Consider the following 26,700-nt stretch of genomic DNA (forward strand, 5'->3'; position numbering starts at 1 on the left):
TTTTAAATCCTGTAATTTCATACAACACTCATAAAAAATTCAAGTTTTATTTTTCCTGTTCAACTCATAGTTCACAACATCTAACCTCAACCTCTTTACGCAAGCTGTTGACTTTCTCTACGAGATCTTGAATATTTTCATCTGCTGCCAATTTTTCTTTCGTTAAAAGATCAAACTTCTGTTTGTCCTCCTGAACATAAAGGGCAAAATTTTTAACCTTCATAAAAAGCTAAAAACGACGCTGCAAAAGTTTTGTTATTTAACCTTTTTCTCATTTTCTAGTTTCAACATGATTTCTTGTACATGTTCAAACTCCTTGACGATTTCAATCCTATCTTCTTCTAACATATTAATTTTCGAAATCAATTCCTAGAAATATATTGAATGTATAAAAAGAACCATGTTAATCGCAGCCACCCGTCCATGTAACATAACATAACATAAATCAGGGGGTGAGAGGAAGATGACACATCATAAATCAGGGGTGAAGAAGATACAAAGGAAAAATTACAGAAAACTGAGAGATATTATTCTGGTGATAAAACAGAGATACTAAGGTTCGTCAGTGGGATTTCTCTCACACTTAGTATAACGTATTTTATGTAAAGAAAGACTTTCGCCATAAATTTTTTTGTGAGAAATGAATTAATTGCCTGTATGGCTCCTTTTACACGTTCTAACGTGTTGTATAGCTAGTTTTCACACGATCTAACGTGTTGTATAGCTATCTTTCACACAATTTAACGTGTTGTATAGCTAGTTTTCACACGATCTAACGTGTTGTATAACTAGTTTTCACACGATCTAACGTGTTGTATAGCTAGTTTTCACACAATCTAACGTGTTGTATAGCTAGTTTTCACACGATCTAACGTGTTGTATAGCTAGTTTTCACACGATCTAACGTGTTGTATAGCTAGTTTTCACACGATCTAACGTGTTGTATAGCTAGTTTTCACACGATCTAACGTGTTGTATAGCTAGTTTTCACACGATCTAACGTGTTGTATAGCTAGTTTTCACACGATCTAACGTGTTGTATAGCTAGTTTTCACACGATCTAACGTGTTGTATAGCTAGTTTTCACACGATCTGGTTAAGTAAAAAATTTTGAAAGAAATTTGACCAGTTGTAATAATACATGATTTCTGACCGTTTTATCGTCACTTGCATCTTGACAATCAGCTAAATTCCTTTTTCCTTTGTTCAATCTGTCTACATCGTTTTCAAGCGAATGCATTCGTAGTTTCAACTCCTATAAAAATGATTTCGCGAAAATTTATTATTACATTAATTAAAAAACACATTTTACTTGCAATGGATCATTTGCACATCAAATTAGGAAGCTTTTTGTATGAGCTCGAGTAGCGGGATTTTATATAAAGCCAAACTACTAATTACTGTACACAGTAGTTCATAAATTGGTGCAAATTATCTAGGACAATCATCTTGACTCATGCAATCAATTCCTGAATCTGGTAAACTAATTCATCATTGAAGCTTGAACAAAGATCAAGGGAAACTGGCAAAAAGCATTTTTCGTACAGAGAAAAATATTGAATATCTAATCCGCGTCAATTTTACAAGTACACTGAAAATCAATTTCCCTCGTCAAGTCAAACTTTTCAATTTTCTCCATTTAAAACATGAAATATAAGTCCATGAATGTGAAACTATACACACATACTTTACAAGTTTTCATTAAATGATTTCTTTCTGTAGTAAGATGATCTAACTTTTCCAACGTTTCCTCACGTTCACTTTGTAACTCCTATAGATTACGTATCAATAAAATTTGAAACAATATGCAGACATATATTCATTTCTGAAACGTATTTTGAATTTTTATCATATATCTCAATGAAGAATTGTAAGATTTTGTACCTTTATTTTATTCAACAGTTGAGCACTTTCTTCTGCACTTATGAAATCACGTTCATGCTAAATAGTACAATTAAGTTAAATAAAGTGAGAAGTTAAAAGAGTAAAGGCAGACCTAACTAGGGTATACTATATATTACAATCTAACACTCCAGAAATTTTCATGTTTAGTTATACAATAGAATGTTTGATGATCAAAACAAATGTCAGTTTAATATCAATGAAAATCCCCCACAATTTATGGAAGATTATTCTTTAATATCAATGAAAATCCCCCACAATTTATAGAAGATTATTCATTGATATAAAAAAAATCAATTGAAGCAATTAAAGGTGCAATGCAGATTATTCTTTGTAAAACATGTTTATGATTTAAACATTCAAAGACTGTTTTAAACTTTATACATTTAAAATGTGAAATTGACATTTGTAACCATAACGATACACAGTTGTAGAAAAAGGAGTAAACTAAACATGTGCCCAGCAATATTACAATACACAGTTGTAGAAAAAGGAGTAAACTAAACATGTGCCCAGCAATATTACGATACACAGTTGTAGAAAAGGAGTAAACTAAACATGTGCCCAGCAATATTACGATACACAGTTGTAGAAAAGGAGTAAACTAAACATGTGCCCAGCAATATTACGATACACAGTTGTAGAAAAGGAGTAAACTAAACATGTGCCCAGCAATATTACGATACACAGTTGTAGAAAAGGAGTAAACTAAACATGTGCCCAGCAATATTACGATACACAGTTGTAGAAAAGGAGTAAACTAAACATGTGCCCAGCAATATAACGATACACAGTTGTAGAAAAAGAGTAAACTAAACATGTGCCCAGCAATATAACGATACACAGTTGTAGAAAAGGAGTAAACTAAACATGTGCCCAGCAATATTACAATACACAGTTGTAGAAAAGGAGTAAACTAAACATGTGCCCAGCAATATAACGATACACAGTTGTAGAAAAGGAGTAAACTAAACATGTGCCCAGCAATATTACGATACACAGTTGTAGAAAAAGAGTAAACTAAACATGTGCCCAGCAATATTACGATACACAGTTGTAGAAAAGGAGTAAACTAAACATGTGCCCAGCAATATAACGATACACAGTTGTAGAAAAAGGAGTAAACTAAACATGTGCCCAGCAATATAACGATACACAGTTGTAGAAAAAGAGTAAACTAAACATGTGCCCAGCAATATTACAATACACAGTTGTAGAAAAAGGAGTAAACTAAACATGTGCCCAGCAATATGATACACAGTTGTAGAAAAAGAGTAAACTAAACATGTGCCCAGCAATATTACGATACACAGTTGTAGAAAAAGGAGTAAACTAAACATGTGCACAGCAATATAACGATACACAGTTGTAGAAAAAGGAGTAAACTAAACATGTGCCCAGCAATATTACGATACACAGTTGTAGAAAAAGAGTAAACTAAACATGTGCCCAGCAATATAACGATACACAGTTGTAGAAAAGGAGTAAACTAAACATGTGCCCAGCAATATTACGATACACAGTTGTAGAAAAGGAGTAAACTAAACATGTGCCCAGCAATATAACGATACACAGTTGTAGAAAAGGAGTAAACTAAACATGTGCCCAGCAATATTACGATACACAGTTGTAGAAAAAGGAGTAAACTAAACATGTGCCTAGCAATATAACGATACACAGTTGTAGAAAAAGGAGTAAACTAAACATGTGCCTAGCAATATTTTAAACTCATAACTTATATGACTTACTTGACAAGACAAGAATCGTGCATTTTAATCTATCCAACTCTTCTTGCAATTCATCATTTCTCTGTAACATCTTTTTACTAAGTTCAGCTGCCATTTGTAATTCTTCATTTTTTGCGGTTATCTTTAAAAATACCCACTATCAATCATCTAAAATTCATCTTAAGTTGCTTAAGTAACAATAATTTTATTATTAAAATAAAGTGTGGAAAATTGATAATTGAGGGGGGTGGCTATATTCATATTTTCATAAGTTATATGTAATCAGTAATCACAATTGATTTCAATAGAAACTAATACAGTTTAACATGTATATATGAATATTGCCCCCCCCCCCTCCCCCACTCTCAAACTATCAATCCATAGTTTTAGCTTCTTTAAAAAGTTATGGTTACATAGCCACCTCTTTTTTCTTTTCAAACTCTGCTTGAACCCTATGTGAAAGCCATGTTGTTTTCCTCTTCAAGTATACTAATACTGGTGTCTTTTTCTTGAATAACAGTTTGAAAATCTGCATTTTAAAAAATTTATTGAATGAGTTTCACTTCATTTATTTCAGTAAGAAAAACTTTCTTTGGGAGAAAGAGAGAAGAAATGAAAATAATAATAATATTATCTATGAAACACACATTTTACTTGCAATGGACAATTTTCACATCAAACAAAAAAGGTACATGAGCTTGGGTAGCATTGAACAATTTGTTGCAATTGTAAGGTCACATACAAATAAAAATTATAGCTGATCAATAAATTGCTAACATGCTCATTCCATATTGTGTGCATGCTCAGTCCATATTATGTGCATGCTCAGTCCATACTGTGTGCATTCCCAATCCATGTTGTGTGCATGATCAGTCGATGCCCAGTCCACATTGTACTGTACCTTCACATTTTGATTTCAACTGTTTAAGTTGAGATGATTGTTTCTTGATGAACTTCACCAAATCTTCTTTTGTTAAATTCTCTAACTGACAGAAGTAATCCAATGAATTTATTTTGTTTAAATATTGAAATGAGAGTCAGATAATATGATTCCTGTGGACTAGATTGTGTTTGATGATATGATTCAACAAAATTGATGTATTTTTTAAAGTTGATAAACTGCCACATTAAATCTTTTTTAAATCGTGTTTTTTTTTTTTTGCTTATGTATTTCAAAACTACTCATGGTAGACAAACAATGTAGATTATGAAATGTTTTTGCACTATGGGATAAAACATAAAGTAACAAAATACAACAATAAAATACACATTTCTAATTAATTAAATATATCAAGGACGTAATTTCTACTAAATGAATGTTTATTTACCATCCATTAAAATTTTATTGTAATGAAATTGTTCAAATCAATCAAATGTTCAGGACATTACTGAAAACAAAGCAAAATATTGCTGTGAAGAAGAATATACCTTTGAACTGGTAGTCGCCATCTTTCAATGACTCAACAAAGGTCTTTGTTAGATTTTAGTTTAGCATTGGTGGCGAGTTTTATACAGAAACATTTTCGACAAGGCCAACTAATATTATCATCATAAGTTTCAGAAAAAAACCCAGAAAACCATTGTGACAACTAGTTTGACAAAGTGCCAACCAGTCGTGGATATCGTCATCATATTTTATTGTCAGTAGTCCAGTACCACGTTTCGATTTTGCTTTGATTGACCGCTGACCAACACCATTATGTCGCAATAAATTCTTTCAAAGACATGACTCCCCAATATTTGCTGGGGATGTCCGTTCCTGTATGTTTTACTTTTTGGGAATGCCCCGAGAATAAATTGTGCATGTTTACAAAAATGTTTCCCTTATAATTTTTTGTTGAGATGATACATTGTTTGAGCAGTGGCGTAACTAAGGGAGAGGGCAAAGGGGCTAGGGGTGGTTGAGTATGTAGTTGAGAATCTTGACTTAAACAGCCTTTTTCAGAAGTTTATTGATTGCATTACAATAATAATAAATTTGGTTTAGAGTTTTTGTTAATGCTTTAGCGGGCAGAAAATTTTGCATGTTTTCTACTCGTTTACTATCATCATATTGACTTATTTACTAATCGAGACTTTTCATGTTTATATTACACTGTTTGAAAACACTCAACCAGCGCATACTTTTAGTAAATTGTACAAGAACTGTTACTACAACTAAAAAAATCTTGTTCAGCTTTTTTCTGTTATGGCAAATAGAGGCAGAGTTACCTTTGTGCGTATTTCTTATCAGTAATGACCCACAAATTGAATTTAAACAAAAAATTACAATTTATTTGAAAAGTTCTGACATTCCCATAGGCAAATAAAATATTCGAAATTATCCAACTCCCCAATCAGAGTCCTTGCCGTATGCCATATTCACACGACATAAACTATCCCAGATTTAACCCAGGTTAAATTTAAAATCAACTCAATTTAAAACAATATAATATCACGCCAGCTACAATAATACAAATGATTCTTTCTTACTTTTCTTTTTAAAGATTTATAATCTATCGTTAACAGGTGTTGTTGACATTGAAATGTGAGTCTGACGTCGAGGGACGTCAATAGCTCTTATTTTTGTACACCGACGTCCAAAAACTCTAAATGTTTGTTTTAAAGCATTATTATAACTTTTCAACCGATATAACCATAAAAGTGGATGGAATATGAATAAAAGATAAAAAAATGGTATCGAGAAAAGTATAGCTAATTGAACCTGTTCTGGTGTCCCGCAAGATGTACAATATAAGGAAATCAAAGTAGCTATTGTTTGAGGAATGGCGACTACTAAGAAAAATGTAACATGAATAAATAATGTCTTCGCAATAGCATTGTTTCTTTTAAGTATCTTTGCACCTTGTATTGACGCTCTTGTTATGTTCAACGTTGATCGGAGAGTTCTTTTTCGAGAAATCAGAGCATGAAATATTTTTGCATATAGACACACAAAAAGTATGACCAACAATATAAGTTGTGCACATAAAAATGACATAACTCCTTCAACATATTCAGGAATCTTTGAGTTTCGTAAAGTATACAATGGAATCAAAATAACACTTGCGATGAGCACAAAATCAATAAACAGGATACAAGGCAAAAGCTTTAGTGCTTTTGTAGATAAATATGAATAACGAAGTGGAAAAACAGTGGTACTAAAAATGTTGACTGTGTGTAGAATGTTTGCAAAGACATACCAAGATAAACTGCATGAACCAAGGCCAATAGTCAGTTTTGATAAAAAGTCGACAGCATTATGATTACTCCAACGCAATATGCTGTCAACTAGAAGCATCAGAGACACAATGACGTTAGCTGATGAATTAAACGTTAACAGCATGGCTGTTATTGTTCGTAACTGTTTAAATGGATCTTTAACGATGACAAATATAAGAATTGCATTGGCTATTATACTTAAGGCTGACAATATACCAATCAAGTTTACCAAAATGTTTCTTTCGACAACATATTTGTTGGACGGGAGAACAATTAATCCAAACAGTTGAACAGTGTTGGAATGCTGTTCCATAGTTTGAGAGTTGGTCGTTGCCATTAACTTTCTTTTAAAATCCACTTAAATGTATTTTTTGCGTAGATATCGAGCTCAAGAATCGTTTCACAAAATCTCTCGAAAAAAAGCGTTTATGCATAAAATTTAATCTTTAAAGTCTCTTTGCATGTTCTCAAGGAGCTTTGACTATACCAAAAGATTGTCAGACATCTTTAAATGACAAAGTTACTTTCTGGCAAACGATAAAAAGAAAGTATCAGTTGTCAAAACTTCGGTGAACTTTACTCATTTTGACAGACCTAATTAATTTTATGTCATATATAGTGTTTCATAGAAACTTTGTTCATTTGTACTGATGCCTAAAATATTTTTAATTTTACTAAAATTTTAACAAAATAAAATACTTACGAATGCTTAAAGCGGAATGAACAACAAAAGAATGTGGTATCACAATCTTGTATCATAAATCTTTTTTCACTGAAGTGTAACAAATAAATTGTGACAAATATGTCTTTTTTGATGTTGTTATAAACAAATGCTTATTCCAAGTATATTGTATAAAACCTGCTAATATGTCGAAGCTTGGGTTGAAGTAAAACTATTTTTAAAATATAAGCTGTCAAATTGAGGTCATACCAGTTTTTAACTATTTTTCTCTCTCAATTTCCAAGTACTTGAAAGCAGATTTCCATCTATAATTTTCGTCTTCTTTTTTGCACCATAGCTAATGCCTTTGTCTTATACACTGAAATATTTTCCTAAAGAGCTATTTGCGTGACTTGTCATTAATATTTTATTGGGAGTTCCTGTGTCAACGAAATGCTAAAAGCTTATTTCATACAATGTTATCATTTCTTAGCAACAAAATCAATTAAAATTAGATTCGCAGCATGTGTTTTTTGCCAATAAGCGGTAGTTATATAATGATGTTATAATTAATTTACTCTAAACTTTTATTTGTGAAAAAAGAAACTTTTCAGACAATTAACTATTGAAAACACGAGCTATGATCATCAATTATAAGCTATTGACAAAAATAAAATAAGTTCGATGTGTAAACATTTTTACTCTGGTCAGCCGTTCTTTACAGTTCAGACTTATTTAAATTTTGCATTGACGTTTTGCTAATTCAAAATAAATTGCTCTGCGTTTCGCATTATGAACTAATTATCAAAGTCTAAAGTCTTGTACCTTTCTCAGATCTAGACTTGCCATTTGCGTCTCGTCGAGAATAGAGATTGTAGAGATGGAAATTTTCGACAACTTACACAATCGCGAGAGTCTATCCTCTCCGTTTGGTAATGTCGCTGTTCTTTTGAAAAAAAGCTCAACTGGAGTAAGCAACGATATTTTCTGCTTTTGTCTTGCATATTGTCATGTTAAAAATGAAGGACAACCTCGAGCAGAGTTTCGAGCAGAGTTTCGGTGCAGAGTTTCGGTTTTGTGGTCTTCTCTGGTATTTTCAAGCAAATCAATATCATCAGAGATATTTTCAATTCTTTACCCCAGCAATCCAAAAACACTTTGCAGTCCCTTAATTGATCATAACGTGATACCGTATGATAAAAACTTTTATTTAAATTCTCATCACGTTATTTTGTATGAAAGTAATTATTGTTTCAGACTCATCTGGTTAAGTGCTTATCAAGTTTTTTTAAAATTAGTAACATGTTGCAACGAGCTCATCTGCTTTAGTAAAACATCATCATTAATCATTCCCCGAACGTGAGAATAAGATGAAAAACTATTTTACACGAGTATTCTTTAGTGCATTGACGTAATTGACGTGTTTTGTTCATTATTGGATACAATCGTAGCCATGGTTTGGTTAAAAAAATGTCACAAACTTGTCACAAATGAATTTTTTGTTTATTTCTTCAAATACCAAACTTGGTTCTTTCAATTTTGCCAATTTCGTCAAATTTATAAATCTCCCCTTTTTTTGTAGAGCTCAATTAATGTAGTCACTTTCGTGGACGTGGCGACAGAGTTTGGACTACGACAGAGTTTGGACTATGACAGAGTTTGGACTATGACAAAGTTTGGACTATGACAAAGTTTGGACTATGACAGAGTTTGGACTATGACAGAGTTTGGACTATGACAGAGTTTGGACTATGACAAAGTTTGGACTATGACAGAGTTTGGACTATGACAGAGTTTGGACTATGACAGAGTTTGGACTATGACAGAGTTTGGACTACGACAAAGTTTGGACTATGACAAAGTTTGGACTACGACACAGTTTGGACTACGACACAGTTTGGACTACGACAAAGTTTGGACTATGACAAAGTTTGGACTATGACAAAGTTTGGACTACGACAGAGTTTGGACTACGACAGAGTTTGGACTATGACACAGTTTGGACTACGACAGAGTTTGGACTACGACAAAGTTTGGACTATGACAGAGTTTGGACTATAATACTAACATTGTTAAAGAAATTAAGTATAATCTATGGCTGCGTTTCATTATACCGGGTTCGCACATCACATCATCTTCATTTGCTTTAAAAGGAGTAATTGTTCGGAGTAAAAGCTTATTAAGTTGATATATTTAGTCTATTTGGTTGTGTTTCTGACGTTGAACAATTTACTGCCTTTTAATACAAAGAAAAATTTATCTGCTACGAGAGTATTTCGGTATAGTGTAAACGGGGCCTGAAACTATCATCATTTACATTCAGTTAGGTTTTACAAAGTAAATTAGAAAGCTATTATTACTAATCATACGTCAAAGTTTTATGAATAAATTTACTTTGATTAACAAACCCTACTATTTCTTATAAAAGCGGAACATACATCCGTGGTCATCGCAATATAACAAAGTGGGGGGATGTTTTCTTCGCTCAAAACCAAATGCTTGGTGATTGTCATCATTGAAATTGACTGGTTGTAGGTATTCATAGTTTGTATCCAAATTCCATCTTTTTACAATGAACAAAAATGGACTATCATAACGCAAATCGCTTAAATGCAAATTTGGCGAACTCTAAAAGTAAAAATATAATGCATGGCATAATATATTTTGCTTAATGGGTGGATTCAGAAAAGTAGATTACAGCATATTGATTTTTATTATTGTTTGAAAAATCATAAGCAATATGGCATTGCTGTAGACTAGAGATATATTTAAAATTGGTGACAAAAAAGTTTCGGCCGCTACGCTTTCGCTCTTCACACTATGAAAGATATTTAACGAACCAGAAAAAATACATAAAATAAAAAGAATACATAATCCCACGTGATATTCACACAATAACACGTGATAAAAAATAAAATTTGATACATTAAATTTGACAAGAAAAGCAAATAGCAGGTCTACAAACTTTGTTATGTTTTTAAAAAAGATAAAGTTTTGCAAACTTCTACTTAGAATTTAATACAAAAAATACCAGATGTTTTCTACGCAAAAGTGTACATGAATCACAGAGTTTTATACGTTGCAGTGAAAAAAATTGTAATGAAATCTTACCTCTAACGCGAAAGCATTTTGAGAGGATTTTATATATTTTCCTGTGTGAATGTGTTGTAATGTCACAAAACGTGTTTCACCATCTTCGTAGTTTCTTAAGTAATACAATCTGACTTTAAAACATTCTATACAAGAGAATAAATATTTTCTTTAATTTCTTAACAATATAATGGTTTCATGTAAATAGGAAAAAAGAAGGCAGCTTTAAGTGAATTTTGTGAATGATAGAAATTGAAAAAGATAAGATTACGACAAATGTAACAACATCCAAAAATCGGGGATTATTTTTTACTGATATCGCTAATGAGCAATTTAAAGCATAAATTTCAACAAGAGAAATAAATAATTTCTTGTGTTAAAATACTTTGAAACGTTTTAATAAAAGTAACGTTATTGCTATTATGTGAATTACAGTTCACTTGTGTGAATATAATTTGAGAATAAAACAAGTACTCACTCTCCTTAGAAGTTGTCCAGAAATTGCTTAAGCGAAGTCCATTCCCCGTAGCAACTAAGAATCTTCTAAATTTGAGATTTTTCAGCTTGAAATTGTCTTCAGCAAATAAAAGCAGCGAGTCGTGGCTTGACATTTCTTCACCTAAATAATTAATAAACATGTCAAAAATGGTTAAAAACAAAAGTAGTTTTACTGATTGTTTAAATGTCGTAGGAGTATGTGACAGTAGACTAAAATGAAATATATTCAAACTTTTTCTACTTTTACAAGCACATATACGTCGTATTAGTGCTGCAAAATCTATACCTCCGTTATCCAAATTGATAACTTTTATTGATTCCTCTTCTCTCCTTGCAATTTGCTAAAATTACAGATTATCGGAGTTGTAGTAAATTTAAAAAAAAATCAATTATGCAAAATACAAATGTCAAACTTGCCATTCTCAGTCTAGCATCATTTGTCGATTTCACAATTTTGCTAATTATTAAGCCAGCATTATCAACCGTTGTTATTTTGTTGTCATTAATACTGATTATCACATCATTGTTTCTAAAAAAACAATTTATTGGACTACAATTTCCAAAAATTCTACAAATTCCCGGCAATATTTCTTGACATTCAAAAAATTGAATACTTCCTGAATAATCACGTCCATTTTGTTCATGCGTGTTTAATATTAAAAGTATTTTGAATAATGAAATGAATTTAACGATAACGAGATATACACACCTCAAGCCAAAACCTTGCGCAAAGGATTGAGGTTCAGCTTTTTTCACAGTCACACCATTATATAGTGACGTAGGCGGTTCGCTGTCAGGTCCGTCTGTTTGATCATGACTGCTATCACCACTACATTTGGAAGAACTGCTATCTTGCAACATGGGCACATCAATAGGCAAATCAATAAGAACAATATTTTTGTCAAGTTTCAAACCAATGTTTGACAAAATACAGTCTGTTCTCGAGTTGATAAATACATAAAGACCTTTCCTAAGATCACAAGAGTTTGCAGATTGATCATTGCAAAATATCCGCTAGAATAAAGAAAACAAGATTTGATCAGCCTTTGCCAGGCCACAGTCATGTCTGTAATGACGCCGAAAGCTTGGGAATACAATATAAGTAATGAAAATATCATTATTATCATTTTATTTATTCTAACAGTACGTGAGACAAAGAATATTCGTGAGCCCTCTCGATTTATCGTGACCCAATGCAATTGTAATTTGTAACCACTGAAATTACCTTCATATTGTACATTATTTTCAGCTTTTGAAACACGCTAGACATTGTGAAACAGGATTTGATATGAATTGAATTCAAACAAGTATTAACAAGTATTAATAAGTGGTATTCAATCTCGCTTTCTTGATGTTGTTCACTCAAGTGTTGAAGACAATAGTTATGTTGAACTGTCAACCTATCAATATATTTGTATTTGTAAGACAATTTACTGAAATGTATAGTTATCCCCTAATCATTATTACGTTATTATCTATTCTTGTATGCCATTGACGTTCCTCGAACAATGAGTAACTGATTTGCCACTTTGACTTCAGTTAAGCAAGTATTAAATACAAGCAAACGTAACATACTTTCTATCTTGTATCCCTATAGCTTCTTAATTTAGTAGTGTAATAAAGACTCGCGCTTCAGTCGTTTTGTTAAGCATTCTACTGCCTTATTTTATCAAACGGAAATATTCCCAATATTATGGTACTTTCCCAAAATTTAAGTATTTAAATATACTTTAATCTAACGTCCGGTGCATTCTTTTTCATGCTGCGCATTCCCTGACTTTAAATATGCATTCTTCTATTTTCGTGCGCCGGAAAGGAAACCTTTACGTAGATTTTTTAACTAAATTTAGCTTGGAAAGAACAAAAGCTTGTCGTCAAAAAATATCTCCTTCGTTATCTAACTATCAATATTGATATCTGAAATGAACCAACGTGATTTACCATTACAAACATTAATCATTCATCTTCAAAACATGATGATGATATTGAACATATAAAAGAATATTGACTAACTATTTTGTAAATAGTGAAACGACAACTAAACTTGAAAACAGTAGTTAATATCGAAACAGTCGATTGCGAAGTACGTTAGCATTGATACATAAAAAAATAAGAGTATTAATTTTGTTATGGTATAAATATTCGGTCCGTATGGAGCCTAATTGTAAACAGGAATTTCCACGTGGCAAATGTTATAATAAGATAAACTGAAACACATGCATAAAATCAGTCTTAATTTTCAGCAATATTCTCATTTAAGAAGTTTGTAATAGAAAACCATAACTAAGTTAAATAGCTTTGTTGAACTTGTTTATTATATATGAGTAATTTGATACCTCTACAGGAGGATGTAAACCGTTAACATAATTTATTGCTTGCTGTATTCTGCTCGTCTCTCCTATTTATATCAGTTCAAGCTTTGACTAGAGCAAAGTAGATGGGACCAAAGACTCTTAATTCATTAAAACTAAAAATTCATTGCAATAACTTGTGTTGAATCATTTAGATTAATATCCAAAACAAAATTCCATTGTTAAATTGTGCTTAACGGGAGATTTTAATCAACAGTAAAGTTTTTCCATCAAGTCATGTAGAATATATTAAACTTACCCTGCGGATCTTTTGATGAAGTAAAGGCATTTTCCAATTCTACTTCGCTCGTCCAATGTTACAACTTCTCTCTGTGAAATGAGAATACTGCCACTGCGATTTGGTCATTTATTTAAAGAGAAAAGTAAACTTCCTGTATAAAAACGGAAACTTAATTTACGTCACACAATTTTGTGCTGAAGACATGCCTCATAACAAATTTTTAGGTAGTACAACTACACACCTTAAAACGTGACAACATTTCGTTTTCACCCCACGCCTTTTTATTATTTCTGAACACTGTAAACCATGCCCATGTTTGTAATATCACACCAGGTATTTCACAGATAAAATACAAAGAATTATGTGATTGTGAACTACTTTTGCCAAAAGTGGCAAAGTTCATGGCAGTGATAAAGATTTAGAGAATGAGATAAATAATTAGAAGTTAGTCAATAACTATAGTAATAACAGCCACAGATAGGCAATAAAGTTTAGCTACATTTAACTCAATTACTGTACATGAATGAATGATTCAAGACTTCAAGTCCATTTATATTGCGCAAGCCATGTATGTTTGCATAGTCAAAAAAATAAATATTGCAGTTCAATGAATGCACAGCTTTGACTTTATATGAAACTGTGTTGTTTAAAACATAGCGTGTAAAGATAATACTCAACTTGAAGCTATTAAACATTTTCTTGTAGTGTTATGTACAAGAAGAAAAAGCTAAGATTATATATCTATTTGCCTACAAACAAATATTTTGTTTCATACCGGATATTTCATTCTTGGCAACGCTACAACCAACCAACGCAATGTATAATATTACATTGAATTCATGTAAAATTCTTGGATAATTTTCTTTAGCTATCTTATTAAAAAAGTGGTGAAACGTGCACATGTAGATTAGCATACAAGTATTGAAACTTGAAAGAACTTTATTAAATACACACGGAAATTATTAAATTGTTATTTTGACCGTAATTCTATGTCGTGATCTCAAATATTTTCTATACCCATCCGACATAGCTATTTAACACACTGATTGTACATTTAAACACACACAAGTCTAAGGTTATATGAAAACACATGGTATCAAAATACTATAGTAATTTATTGCATAAACTGTAACATGCGTTGAACAATTGCCAGTTATGAAAATATCATAGCAAAGTTCCATTGCCATGGCACAACTTTCACGACCAATTAATGTCGCCTCAAAAACATTCTGACTCGCTCGTTACATTTGCAGTAAGTTTCATGATATAAGATTTATTTAAATAGCATAAACGAACAAGAAATTAAGTAAAGGAATTTGCTCTTAGCATTTTGAGGGTACTTTAAATGAAAATTACGACTTTGCACGCGATATTAACATCCTATATTCATTTTTATTTTGAAAATTTAAACTCTCGCACAAATATACGATGTTAATTACTTTACGTATAAAACGGTGTAATTCCCACAAGTAACTGAAAAACCGATTTTGAATTATTTTTGAACGGCAACTGCTAAATTAGCGAAATTCTTAATCCAACGGTCCAACCAATGCTGCAAAATAATGTTGTTCCTTTTCCGCCTCTGGAGGTTTCATTATTATTTTTGTATTTCCGGTGCTCCCTTATTCAATGTTCCTGGTTATATTAAACCTCAAAAAGGCATCAAAAAAGTTATCCATTGCAGCTGCTGAGTGTTATTGTGAGCAGCTTTGTCTGGGAATCACAGATGATAGAGTAGGTTATGTTTTCAATTTTCACGATTGAGCGATTCTAAAAAATGGTTTCACTTTAAATGTCATATATAAATACATGTCATTACATAACACTACAGCACGAAGTCTGCATCAGACAGAATTGGTATAATTATAAAACATTCTTGAAATAATAGCATAAGTTGGTATTCAAAGAAAATGGCTATAAAATTACTGTACATATACATGCAAACTCTAAGGATGTGTGTTCATTGATGAATAACAAAAATTTTCTGACGTACAACTTCCTGCCAATTCCTGTTGATATCCGCCCAGCTCAGTTCTACATTGTGTTACCGCTTGCACAGCCTTGTTAAAACATTTATGACATTTCACAGCAACCATGGTGTTTAGAAGCAACGGTTTTCTCCAAAATAACAATATCTATCTTGGAACAAAAAACTGTACTAAAACAATTTTATCATTTTTAATGCAAAGTTTCCATGGAACTTTGTTGTATTGTGGTGAGTAGCGAAAATTCAGTCAGTCAGTCAGTCAGTCAGTCATAGTCAGTTATTCTTTTTTGCACCATAGCTAATGCCTTAGTCTTATACACTGAAATATTTTCCTAAAGAGCTATTTGCGTGACTTGTCATTAATATTTTATTGGGAGTTCCTATGTCAACGAAAGGCTAAAAGCTTATTTCATACAATGTTATCATTTCTTAGCAACAAAATCAATTAAAGTTAGATTCGCAGCATGTGTTTTTCGCGAATAAGCGGTAGTTATATAATGATGTTATAATCAATTTACTCTAAACTTTTATTTGTGAAAAAAGAAACCTTTCAAACAACGAACTATTGAAAACACGAGCTATGATCATCAATTATAAGCTATTGACAAAGATAAAATAAGTTCGATGTATAAACATTTTTACTCTGGTCAACAGTTCTTTACAGTTCAGAGTTATTTAAATTTTGCATGGACGTCTTGCTAATTCAAAATAAATCGCTCTGAGTTTTGCATTATGAACTAATTATCAAAGTCTAAAGTCTTGTACCTCTCTCAGATCTAGTCTTGCCATTTGCGTCTCGTCGAGAATAGAGATTGTAGAGATGAAAATGTTCGACAACCTACACAATCGCGAGAGTCAACCCTCTCCGTTTGGTAATGTCGCTGTTCTTTTGAAAAAAAAAGCTCAACTGGAGTAAGCAACGATGTTTTCTGCCTTTGTCTTGCATATTGTTATGTAAAAAATGGAGGACAAGCTCGAGCAGAGTTTCGGATTGACGGTTTTGTGGTCTGCTCTGGTATTTTCAAGCAAATCAGTATCATCAGAGATATTTTAAATTCTTTACGGAGACAGGGGAATCAACGTTGGAGAACACGTACTTGACGAGAATAGAAAAGGAGCTTGAGGCAAAACTCATACAGTTAAGTCTAACGTTGAAACGAACGGAAAAGGTCTTGGCCTCAGGTAAGCGCGAAACCATTAAACGTCATGTTGAAGCGCTGCAGTCAGTGAACAGTTCTACAAACCAATGTAAGCGATTAGTTGAAGAACAAAAAATCGCTAGTAAAGTTAATATTGACTTAATTTCGGACTGGAACGATGACTTGAATTAAGGTTTGATGATGCTGACGCCCAGATTTCTCTGCTTGATAAATGGCTTGCCGAAAACGAAAGGCAATCTAGAGTAGAAACTGAAGCAGAGATGTTTCGAAGAGAATTAAAACTGCATGAAGAAAAATTGCGAATGGAAAATGAAATGTCCCCTTCGAAGTCGGAAATGCGAGAATTTTCCCAGCTGAATGCCAAATTACCAAAGTGAGTTATATCGAAGTTTGGGGGTTCCTTTATGGATTGGCCCAGGTTTTGGGGACAGTTTTCTGAGGCCATTGACAAAGGTTCCATTGCTGCAGTTTACGTATTTGTTAGAATTGTTGAGTCCAAAGGTTAAAATATGTGTTGAGTCACTCCCTTTTTCAGCCGAAGGCTACAACCGAGCTAAATCCATCCTTCAGGATAAATACGGCAAAGAGTCTGAAATTGTAAAATGCTATGTCAAGGAAATCCTCGAACTGCCGCACATTTCAGGCAACAATCCGCGTAAAATTGCAGATTTTAGCGAAAAACTTACATATTGCGTGCAAGCTTTAGAAACCTTAAAGAAGCTTGATGAGATAAACGGAAACGTGTCCATGACCTAAGAAAAATTATCAGGGATAAGGGGAGATTTAGTCCGTAACGACCCAGATTGGGAGTCTTGGCGTTTTGGTCACCTTTCTGAAGGTAAAACGAAATCCAGTAGTCAATAACGACTAGCGTTACGAAGGGAATAGAACGCACAAAGTATTTCATGCCAGACAAAACGAAGAGAAATTATCCGGTTGCGTTTATTGCGGTGATCTGGATCATAAAGCTACAAAGTGAAACAAAATAGTCAAGCCGAGTGAACGCAAACGAATTTTAGCTAAGAAAGGGCTATGTTTCAATTGTGCCACGGGGAAGAACCCTCTTCTCGTCTACGACCAAAGATACGTTCAGTGTCGTCGTAGAAAAGGAAGGAAGCGCAGCGACGACAAAGAGAGGAGCATTGTCGCAACTAGCAAAGATTTACGATCCAATTGGTCTTATATCTCCGACAATGCTTACTGGGAAACTCCTGTATAGGAAAATGTGCGAAAGTCGTTTATCTTGGGATCAGGAGTTTGATGACGTCATGGGAAAGTTATGGCGGGATTGGTACAACAGACTGCCTAATGCATATACAGTCAATCGTCCACTAGCACCCTTTCATGTGCCTGTATGGTCTATTCATCTACACGGATTTGGAGATGCTAGCAAGGATGGTGTATCTGCGGTAGTCTATGCTGTAACGGATCAAAAAGATAACCTCACTGCAATTGGTAAAGAAAGAGTGACATCAATTCATTGTTGGCTCCACTCCACGGTAGCGTTATGCTGGATAAACGGACAGGGTGAATATCGCCAGTTTGTAGAAAATCGAGTGAGAAAGGTTTGTTCTAAATCGCGGATCTCGAAACGAAATCTTACCATTCCACGGTTAGAACTTGTTGCGGGACATATATCCTGGTGATCAATGTAGAGCGTGCAATCGGTAAAGAAAGAGTGACATCAATTCATTGTTGGCTCCACTCCACGGTAGCGTTATGCTGGATAAACGGTCAGGGTGAATATCGCCAGTTTGTAGCAAATCGAGTGAGAAAGATCCAACAGCACCATCACATCGTCTGGCGTCATGTTCCAACAACTGAAAACCCAGCCAACATTGGGAGCCGCGGTGGGCATGTTGTCGACAACGAGCTTTAGAGACATGGACCAAAGTGGTTAAGCAATAAAGGGAATTGGCCGCAAGAGATACTTCCTGTAGTCACTGAGGAGGTAAGAAAGGAAGAAAAATCTTCGGCACACGTCATGGTTGGAGGGGAAGACCAGGAGGAAAACGAGTTCGACAAGTTAGTCGAATCGTATCCATTATACAAAACCCTTCGTATCTGCGCTTGGATAAGAAGATTCATCAACAATTGCAGGCGAACACGCGATGAACGAGAGACAGGTCCTATAAAGTACCACGAAATTGAAAACTGCACACTGTGGAAAATTGGTTTAGAGAGCAGTCTTGTTATCAAACCCTAAAGCTGGAATTAAACCTTCAACCAAGGAGCAATGGAATACTAGAGTGTCGCGGTGGAATAGAGGGGGAATATCCCATATTCCTACCGACAAAATCCACATTTATGAGGAGAATTGTGGAACAAGCACATTTAACAACGCTCCATGGGGGAGTCTCAGCAACCATGGCCGAAGTGCGAGAGCGATATTGGATCCCGAAACTGCGTCGACTAGTGAAGCAAGTGAGGTCCAAATGCTATGGTTGCGTAAAGTTTCGAGCACAGTTATTCCAAAACCCACCAGAAGGAAGATTGCCAACTACAAGAACCCAAGGGTCAACTCCATTTCAAGTGCTAGGAGTCGACTTCGCTGGCCCTATTCGATACATGACGAAAGGAAAAACGGAAAGAAAGGCATACCTAGTTCTTTACGCGTGCAGTCTAACCCAAGCAGTGCACATGGAGTTGTTGAGATCACTGGAAGTTGCAAAGTTCGTCCCGAGCCTGAAGAGATTAATTGCAAGAAGAGGAAGACCGGAAATAATATATTCGGACAACGCTACAACATTTAAGGCTGCAGAAAAGTGGCTTAGATTGGCCCAGAAAGATGAAAAGCTCAACTTGTTTCTTACGAAACGAGAGATAGAATGGAGGTTTAACTTAAGTCGAGCTCCTTGGTGGGGTGGACAATTTGAGCGACTGATTGGTATTTTTAAGCGTAGCTTCTATAAAAGCGTTAGAAATGGTAGATTGACATGGGAGGAGTTTTCTGAAATCATCTTGGACGTTGAGGTAGCACTTAACAATCGCCCATTAAGCTACGTAGAAGACGAAATTGAGCAACCAGTGCTCACTCCCAACAAGCTGCTGCACATAAACCCAAATGATCTTCCTGAAGTCAAACCTCATCATCAATAATCGACCGATCTACGGAAAAGAGCTAAACAGCTGAGGAAAAACAAAGATCAGATGTGGCGACGATGGACGCGAGAGTATATCAGAGGATTGAGAGAGCGCCACAAACAAAGGAATGGTGGAACGCAATCAGATTATCTGAACCATGGGTATGTGGTAACAATTGAAAGTGAAGAAAGGAACCGGAATATGTGGAAGGTAGGTATTGTGGAAGACCTGATCCGTGGACAGGACGGAGTTGTACGGGGAGTAAGGTTGAGAACAGCGAAGGGAAGACTCGAGCGGGCTGTACAGCAACTCTACCCTCTAGAGTTATCGTGTGACTTATATCCCAAAGGCGAATTGAATCCTGCAGCTCCTGAATTCCAACCGAAACCACGACGTGATGCAGCAGTTGCTGCAGAAGCGAGAATGCAACAACATGTGGAAACTGAAGAGTGGTGACATTTATAAATTTATATTTAAACATTTGCATGCATAATAATCCCCTTTTGAACTTTAACGAAGTCAGTCCCTTCTGTTATATATTTTAAAATTAATATATAGGGGAGTGTGTCTGGACTGACGGACATACCGTAGTAAATATGATTGACATTTATTGGGAGAAACTTAGAAGTGGGTTGTTTTTATGATAGTGAAATGGTGATGTACCATTACGATTATTCTTTAGTATCTGTACTGTGATTAGAATAAGAGCAAACGTTCGTGCACGGTGACTGTATTCAAAACGGCAACTTGGGGTTGTATGAGTACAATATATTTAGTTGAATAAACGTATGTCTGTGAGTTGTCGAGGACTACGATCTAAAAGCGGAGGTAAATTCTCGACATAGTGTAAACGGGGCCTGAAACTATCATCATTTACATTCAGTTAGGTTTTACAAAGTAAATTAGAAAGCTATTATTACTAATCATACGTCAAAGTTTTAAGAATAAATTTACTTTGATTAACAAACCCCACTATTTCCGATAAAAGCAGAACATACATCCGGGGTCATCGCAAGATAACAAAGTGGGGGGATGATTTCTTCGCTCAAAACCAAATGCTTGGTGATTGCCACTATTGTAGTTGTTGACTGGTTGTAGGTATTCATACCTATCATCCAAATCCCATGTTCTTGCAATGAACAAAAATGAACTATGATCATTCAAACTCAAATTGTTTAAATCCCAATTTGGTGGATTCTAAAAGTAAACAAAAAATAATGCATGGCATAATATATTTTGCTTCATGGGTGGATTCAGAAATAAATTACAGCATATTGATTTTTATTATTGTTTGAAAAATCATAAGCAATATGGCATTGCTGTAGACTAGAGATATATTTAAAATTGGTGACAAAAAAGTTTCGGCCCCTACGCTTTCGCTCTTTACACTATGAAAGATATTTAACGAACCAGAAAAAATACATAAAATAAAAAGAATACACAATCCCATGTGATATTCACACAATAACACGTGATAAAAAATAAAATTTGATACATTATATTTGACAAGAAAAGCAAATAGCAGGTCTAAAAACTTTGTTATGTTTTTAAAAAAGATAAAGTTTTGCAAACTTCTACTTAGAATTTAATACAAAAAATACCAGATGTTTTCTACGCAAAAGTGTACATGAATCACAGAGTTTTATACGTTGCAGTGAAAAAAATTGTAATGAAATCTTACCTCTAACGCGAAAGCATTTTGAGAGGATTTTATATATTTTCCTGTGAATGTGTTGTAATGTCACAAAACGTGTTTCACCATCTTCGTAGTTTCTTAAGTAATACAATCTGACTTTAAAACATTCTATACAAGAGAATAAATATTTTCTTTAATTTCTTAACAATATAATGGTTTCATGTAAATAGGAAAAAAGAAGGCAGCTTTAAGTGAATTATGTGAATGATAGAAATTGAAAAAGATAAGATTACAACAAATGTAACAACATCCAAAAATCGGGGATCATTGTTTACTGATATCGCTAATGAGCAATTTAAAGCATAAATTTCAACAAGAGAAATAAATAATTTCTTGTGTTAAAATATTTAGAAACGTTTTAATAAAAGTAACGTTATTGCTATTATGTGAATTACAGTTCACTTGTGTAAGTATAATTTGAGAATAAAACAAATACTCACTCTCATTAGAAGTTGTCATGAAATTTCTTAAGCGAAGTTCATTCTCATTAGCAACTAAGAATGCACTCGATTTGAAATTTTTCAGCTCGAAATTGTCTTCAGCAAATAAAAGCAGCAAGTTGAGGCGTGAAAACCTAAATAATATTTCTTCACCTAAATAATTAATAAACATGTTAAAAAATGGTTAAAAACAAAAGTAGTTTTTACTGATTGTTTAAATGTCGTAGGAGTATGTGACAGTAGACTAGAATGAAATATATTCAAACTTTTTCTACTTTTACCAGCACATATAGGTCGTACTGGTGCTGCAAAATCTATACCTGCGTTATCCAAATTGATAACTCTTATTGATTCCTCTTCTTTCCTTGCAATTTGCTAAAATTACAAATTATCGTAGTTGTAGTAAATTTAAAAAAAATCAATTATGCAAAATACAAATGTCAAACTTGCCATTCTCAGTCTAGCATCATTTGTCGATTTCACAATTTTGCTAATTATTAAGCCAGCATCATCAACCGTTGTTATTTTGTTGTCATAAATACTGATTATCACATCATTGTTTCTAAAAAAACAATTTATTGGACTACAATTTCCAAAAATTCTACGAATTCCCGGCAATATTTCTTGACATACAAAAAATTGAATACTTCCTGAATAATCACGTCCATTTTGTTCATGCGTGGTTTAATATTAAAAATATTTTCAATAATGAAATGAATTTAACGATAACGAGATATACACACCTCAAGCCAAAACCTTGCGCAAAGGATTGAGGTTCAGCTTTTTTCACAGTCACACCATTATATAGTGACGTAGGCGGTTCGCTGTCAGGTCCGTCTGTTTGATCATGACTGCCATCACCAATACATTTGGAAGAACTGCTATCTTGCAACATGGGCACATCAATAGGCAATTTCATAAGCACAATATTTTCTTCAAGTTTCAAACCAATGCTTGACAAAATACAGTCTTTTCTCGAGTTTATAAATACATAAAGACCTTTCCTAAGATCACAAGAGTTTGCAGTTTGATGATTGCGAGATATCCGCTAGAATAAAGAAAACAAGATTTGATCAGCCTTTTCCAGGCCACAGTCATGTCTGTAATGATGCCGAAAGCTTGGGAGTACAGTATAAATAATGAAAATATCATTATTATCATTTTTATTTATTCTAACAGTACGTGAGACAAAGAATATTCGTGAGCCCTCTCTATTTATCGTGACCCAATGCAATTGTAATTTGTAACCACTGAATTACCTTCATATTGTACATTATTTTCACCTTTTAAAACACGCTAGACATTGTGAAACAGGATTTGATATGAACTGCATTCAAACAAGTATTAACAAGTATTAATAAGTGGTATTCAATCTCGCTTTCTTGATGTTGTTAACTCAAGTGTTGAAGACAATAGTTATGTTGAACTGTCAACTTATCAATATATTTGTATTTGTAAGACAATTTACTGAAATGTATAGTTATCCCCTAATCATTATTACGTTATTATCTATTCTTGTATGCCATTGATATTCCTTGAGCGATGAATAACTGATTTCCCACTTTGACTTCAGTTAAGCAAGCATTAAATACAAGCAAACGTAACATACTTTCTATCTTGTATACCTAATACCTTCTTAATTTAGTGGTGTAATAAAGACTCGCGCTTCAGTCGTTTTGTTAAGCATTCTATTTCCTTATTTTATCAAACGGGAAATATTCCCACTAATATGGGACTTTCCGAAAATTTAAGTATTTAAATGTACTATAATCTAACGTCCAGTGCATTCTTTTTCATGCTGCACATTCCCCTGACTTTAAATATGCATTCTTCTATTTTCGTGCGCCGGAAAGGAAACCTTTCCGTAGATTTTTTAACTAAATTTAGCTTGGAAAGAACAAAAGCTTGTCGTCAGAAAATATCTCCTTCGTTACCTAACTATCAATATTGATATCTGAAATGAACCAAGGTGATTTACCATTACAAACATTAATCATTCATCTTCAAAACATGATGATGATATTGAACATATAAAAGAATGTTGACTAAATATTTTGTAAATAGTGAAAACGACAACTAAACTTGAAAACAGTAGTTAATGTCGAAACAGTCGATTGCGAAGTACGTTAGCATTGATAAATAAAAAAAGAGTATTAATTTTGGTATGGTATAAATTTCGGTTTATAGTTCACTTGTGGTACGGTCCGTATGGAGCCTAATTGTAAACAGGAATTTCTACGTGGCAAATGTTATAATAAGATAAAATGAAACACATGCATAAAATCAGTTTTAATTTTCAGCAATATTCTCATTTAAGAAGTTTGTAATAGAAAACCATAACTAAGTTAAATAGCTTTGTTGAACTTGTTTATTATATAGGAGTAATTTAATATCTCTACAGGAGGATGTAAACCGTTAACATAATTTATTGCTTGCTGTATTCTGCTCGTCTCTCCTTTTTATATCAATTCAAGCTTTGACTAGAGCAAAGTAGATGGGCCCTAAGACTCCTAATTCATTAAAACTAAAAATTCATTGCAATAACTCGTGTTGAATCATTTAGATTAATATCCAAGACAAAATTCCATTGTTAAATTGTGTTTACGCGAGATTTCAATGAACAGTAAAGTTTTTCCATCAAGTCATGTAGAATATATTAAACTTACCTTGTGGTTCTTTTGATGTAAAGGCATTTCCAATCCTACTTTGCTCGTCCAATGTTACACTTCTCTCTGTGAAATGAGAATACTGGCACTGCGATTTGGTCATTTATTTAAATAGAAAAGTAACGGGAACTTAATTTACGTCACACGATTTTGTGCTGAAGACATGCCTCATAACAAATTTTTAGGTGGTACAATTACACACCTTAAAATGTGACAACATTTCGTTTTAATCCCACGCCTTTTTATTATTTCTGAACACTATGAACCGTGCCCATGTTTGTAATATCACACCAGGTATTTCACAGATAAAATACAAAGAATTATGTGATTGTGAACTACTTTTGCCAAAAGTGGCAAAGTTCATGGCGGTGATAAAGATTTAGAGAATGAAATAAATAATTAGTTAGAAGTTAGTCAAAACTGTAGTAATGACAGCCATAGATAGGCAATAAAGTTTAGCTACATTTAACTCAATTACTGTACATGAATGAATGATTCAAGACTTTAAGTCCATTTATATTGCGCAAGCCATGTATGTTTGCATAGTCAAAAAAATATATATTGCAGTTCAATGAATGCACAGCTTTGACTTTATATGAAACTGTGTTGTTTAAAACAGAGCGTGTTAAGATAATACTCAACTTAAAGCTATTAAACATTTTCTTGTAGTGTTATGTACAAGAAGAAAAAGCTAAGATTTTATATCTATTTGCCTACAAACAAATAAGTTTCATGATATAAGATTTATTTGAATAGCATAAACGAACAACAAATTAAGAAAAGGAATTTACTCTTAGCATTTTGAGGGTACTTTAAATGAAAATCACGACTTTGCACACGATATTGACATCCTATATTCATTTCTATTTTGAAAATTTAAACTCTCGCACAAATATACGATGTTAATTACTTTACATATAAAACGGTGTAATTCCGACAAGTAACAGAAAAACCGATTTTGAATTATTTTTGAACGGCAACTGCTAAATTAGCTAAATTCTTAATCCAACAGTCCAACCAATGCTGCAAAATAATGTTGTTCCTTTTCCTCCTCTGGATGGTTTATTATTATTTTTGTATTTCCGGTGCTCCCTTATTAAATGTTCCTGGTTATATTAAACCTCAAAAAGGCATCGAAAAAGTTGTCAATTGCAGCTGCTGAGTGCTACCGTGAGCAGCTTTGTCTGGGAATCACAGATGATAGAGTAGGTTGTGTTTTCAATTTTCACGATTAAGTGATTCTAAAAAATGGTTTCACTTTCAATGTCATATAGAAATACATGTCATTACATAACACTACAGCACGAAGTCTGCATAAGACAGAATTGGTATAATTATAAAACATTCTTGAAATAATAGCATAAGTTGGTATTCAAAGAAAATGGCTATAAAATTACTGTACATATACATGCAAACTCTAAGGATATGTATTGATTGATGAATAACAAAAATTCTTAAGTTGACTTACAACTTCCTGCCAATTCCTGTTGATATCCACCCAACTCAGTTCTACATTGTGTTACCGCTTGCACAGCCATGTTAAAACATTAATGACATTTCACAGCAACCATGTCCAGTTTTCGCACTCAGTTTCGCACTCAGTTAGTGCAGTTGGCCAGCATTTCTCTGAGTGCGAAAACGCTGAATTCCTGGCGACTCTACAAAACCAGTTCTCACAACTCAATGATCTCCCTCCATCTCCCAGAACTCCCACTCTTATAGAAAACCTTGTATTCAACAACTATAAAATACTTCACTCAACCAATTCTAACAACTACCACATTCTTGCTTTTCTTGAAGCACTACTAATTAAACATAACAAACCTTTTCTCAACACGGGACTTATGGCTAGCAAAGAATTACAACTCTTTTCTTAATTTATAACACACTCATTCTACCAGTCGGGTCGCCAGTTTCAATTCATCCTTTTGAAATACTACACCTCTTCCAACTCATTGTAAATATCACACTATTTAATTTCTATTGCTCATTTCCG

At 33.6% G+C, this 26,700-nt stretch overlaps 1 protein-coding gene and 2 long non-coding RNA genes across 8 annotated transcripts; all 3 read right to left on the reverse strand.

Annotated features, from left to right (window-relative positions):
* Positions 1 to 1,733: 1,733 nt before the first annotated feature.
* Positions 1,734 to 5,296, reverse strand: LOC124445411. Its single transcript, XR_006948141.1, has 6 exons — positions 5,058 to 5,296; positions 4,531 to 4,611; positions 4,051 to 4,158; positions 3,651 to 3,771; positions 1,885 to 1,941; positions 1,734 to 1,771 (listed from the first exon to the last, which is right to left on the reverse strand). It is a non-coding gene; the product is annotated as an uncharacterized LOC124445411 (long non-coding RNA).
* Positions 5,297 to 6,042: 746 nt separating this feature from the next.
* On the reverse strand, positions 6,043 to 26,387 carry LOC124446087. Of its 6 annotated transcripts, none has more exons than XM_046996893.1 (8): positions 26,173 to 26,387; positions 24,705 to 24,770; positions 22,782 to 23,086; positions 22,489 to 22,600; positions 22,320 to 22,413; positions 22,039 to 22,191; positions 21,584 to 21,706; positions 20,656 to 21,099 (listed from the first exon to the last, which is right to left on the reverse strand). In XM_046996893.1, the coding sequence occupies exons 2-8, from the start codon at positions 24,729 to 24,731 to the stop codon at positions 21,059 to 21,061; spliced, it is 855 nt and encodes a 284-aa protein (XP_046852849.1). In that variant the 5' UTR covers positions 24,732 to 24,770; positions 26,173 to 26,387; the 3' UTR covers positions 20,656 to 21,058. The 6 variants fall into 6 exon arrangements, with proteins under 6 accessions (XP_046852845.1, XP_046852846.1, XP_046852848.1 ...); XM_046996894.1 differs by having other exon boundaries at positions 22,359 to 22,413; positions 26,173 to 26,381; XM_046996892.1 differs by lacking the exons at positions 20,656 to 21,099; positions 21,584 to 21,706; positions 22,039 to 22,191; ... (3 more) ...; positions 24,705 to 24,770; positions 26,173 to 26,387 and adding exons at positions 8,660 to 10,119; positions 10,603 to 10,727; positions 11,060 to 11,200; ... (2 more) ...; positions 11,789 to 12,093; positions 13,690 to 13,787.
* LOC124446089 lies at positions 14,579 to 16,668 on the reverse strand. The gene is made up of 2 exons (XR_006948340.1): positions 16,424 to 16,668; positions 14,579 to 15,441 (listed from the first exon to the last, which is right to left on the reverse strand). It is a non-coding gene; the product is annotated as an uncharacterized LOC124446089 (long non-coding RNA).
* Positions 26,388 to 26,700: the final 313 nt, after the last annotated feature.

This window comes from Xenia sp. Carnegie-2017, unplaced genomic scaffold (genome assembly GCF_021976095.1).
Source record: "Xenia sp. Carnegie-2017 unplaced genomic scaffold, XeniaSp_v1 HiC_scaffold_22, whole genome shotgun sequence".
NCBI classification, from domain to species: Eukaryota; Metazoa; Cnidaria; class Anthozoa; order Malacalcyonacea; family Xeniidae; genus Xenia; species Xenia sp. Carnegie-2017.

What these genes read in the sequence shown, in the direction of transcription:
- LOC124446087 (XM_046996890.1), bottom strand. Translation starts at nt 7,167, where the DNA reads ATGGCAACGACCAACTCTCAAACTATGGAACAGCATTCCAACACTGTT.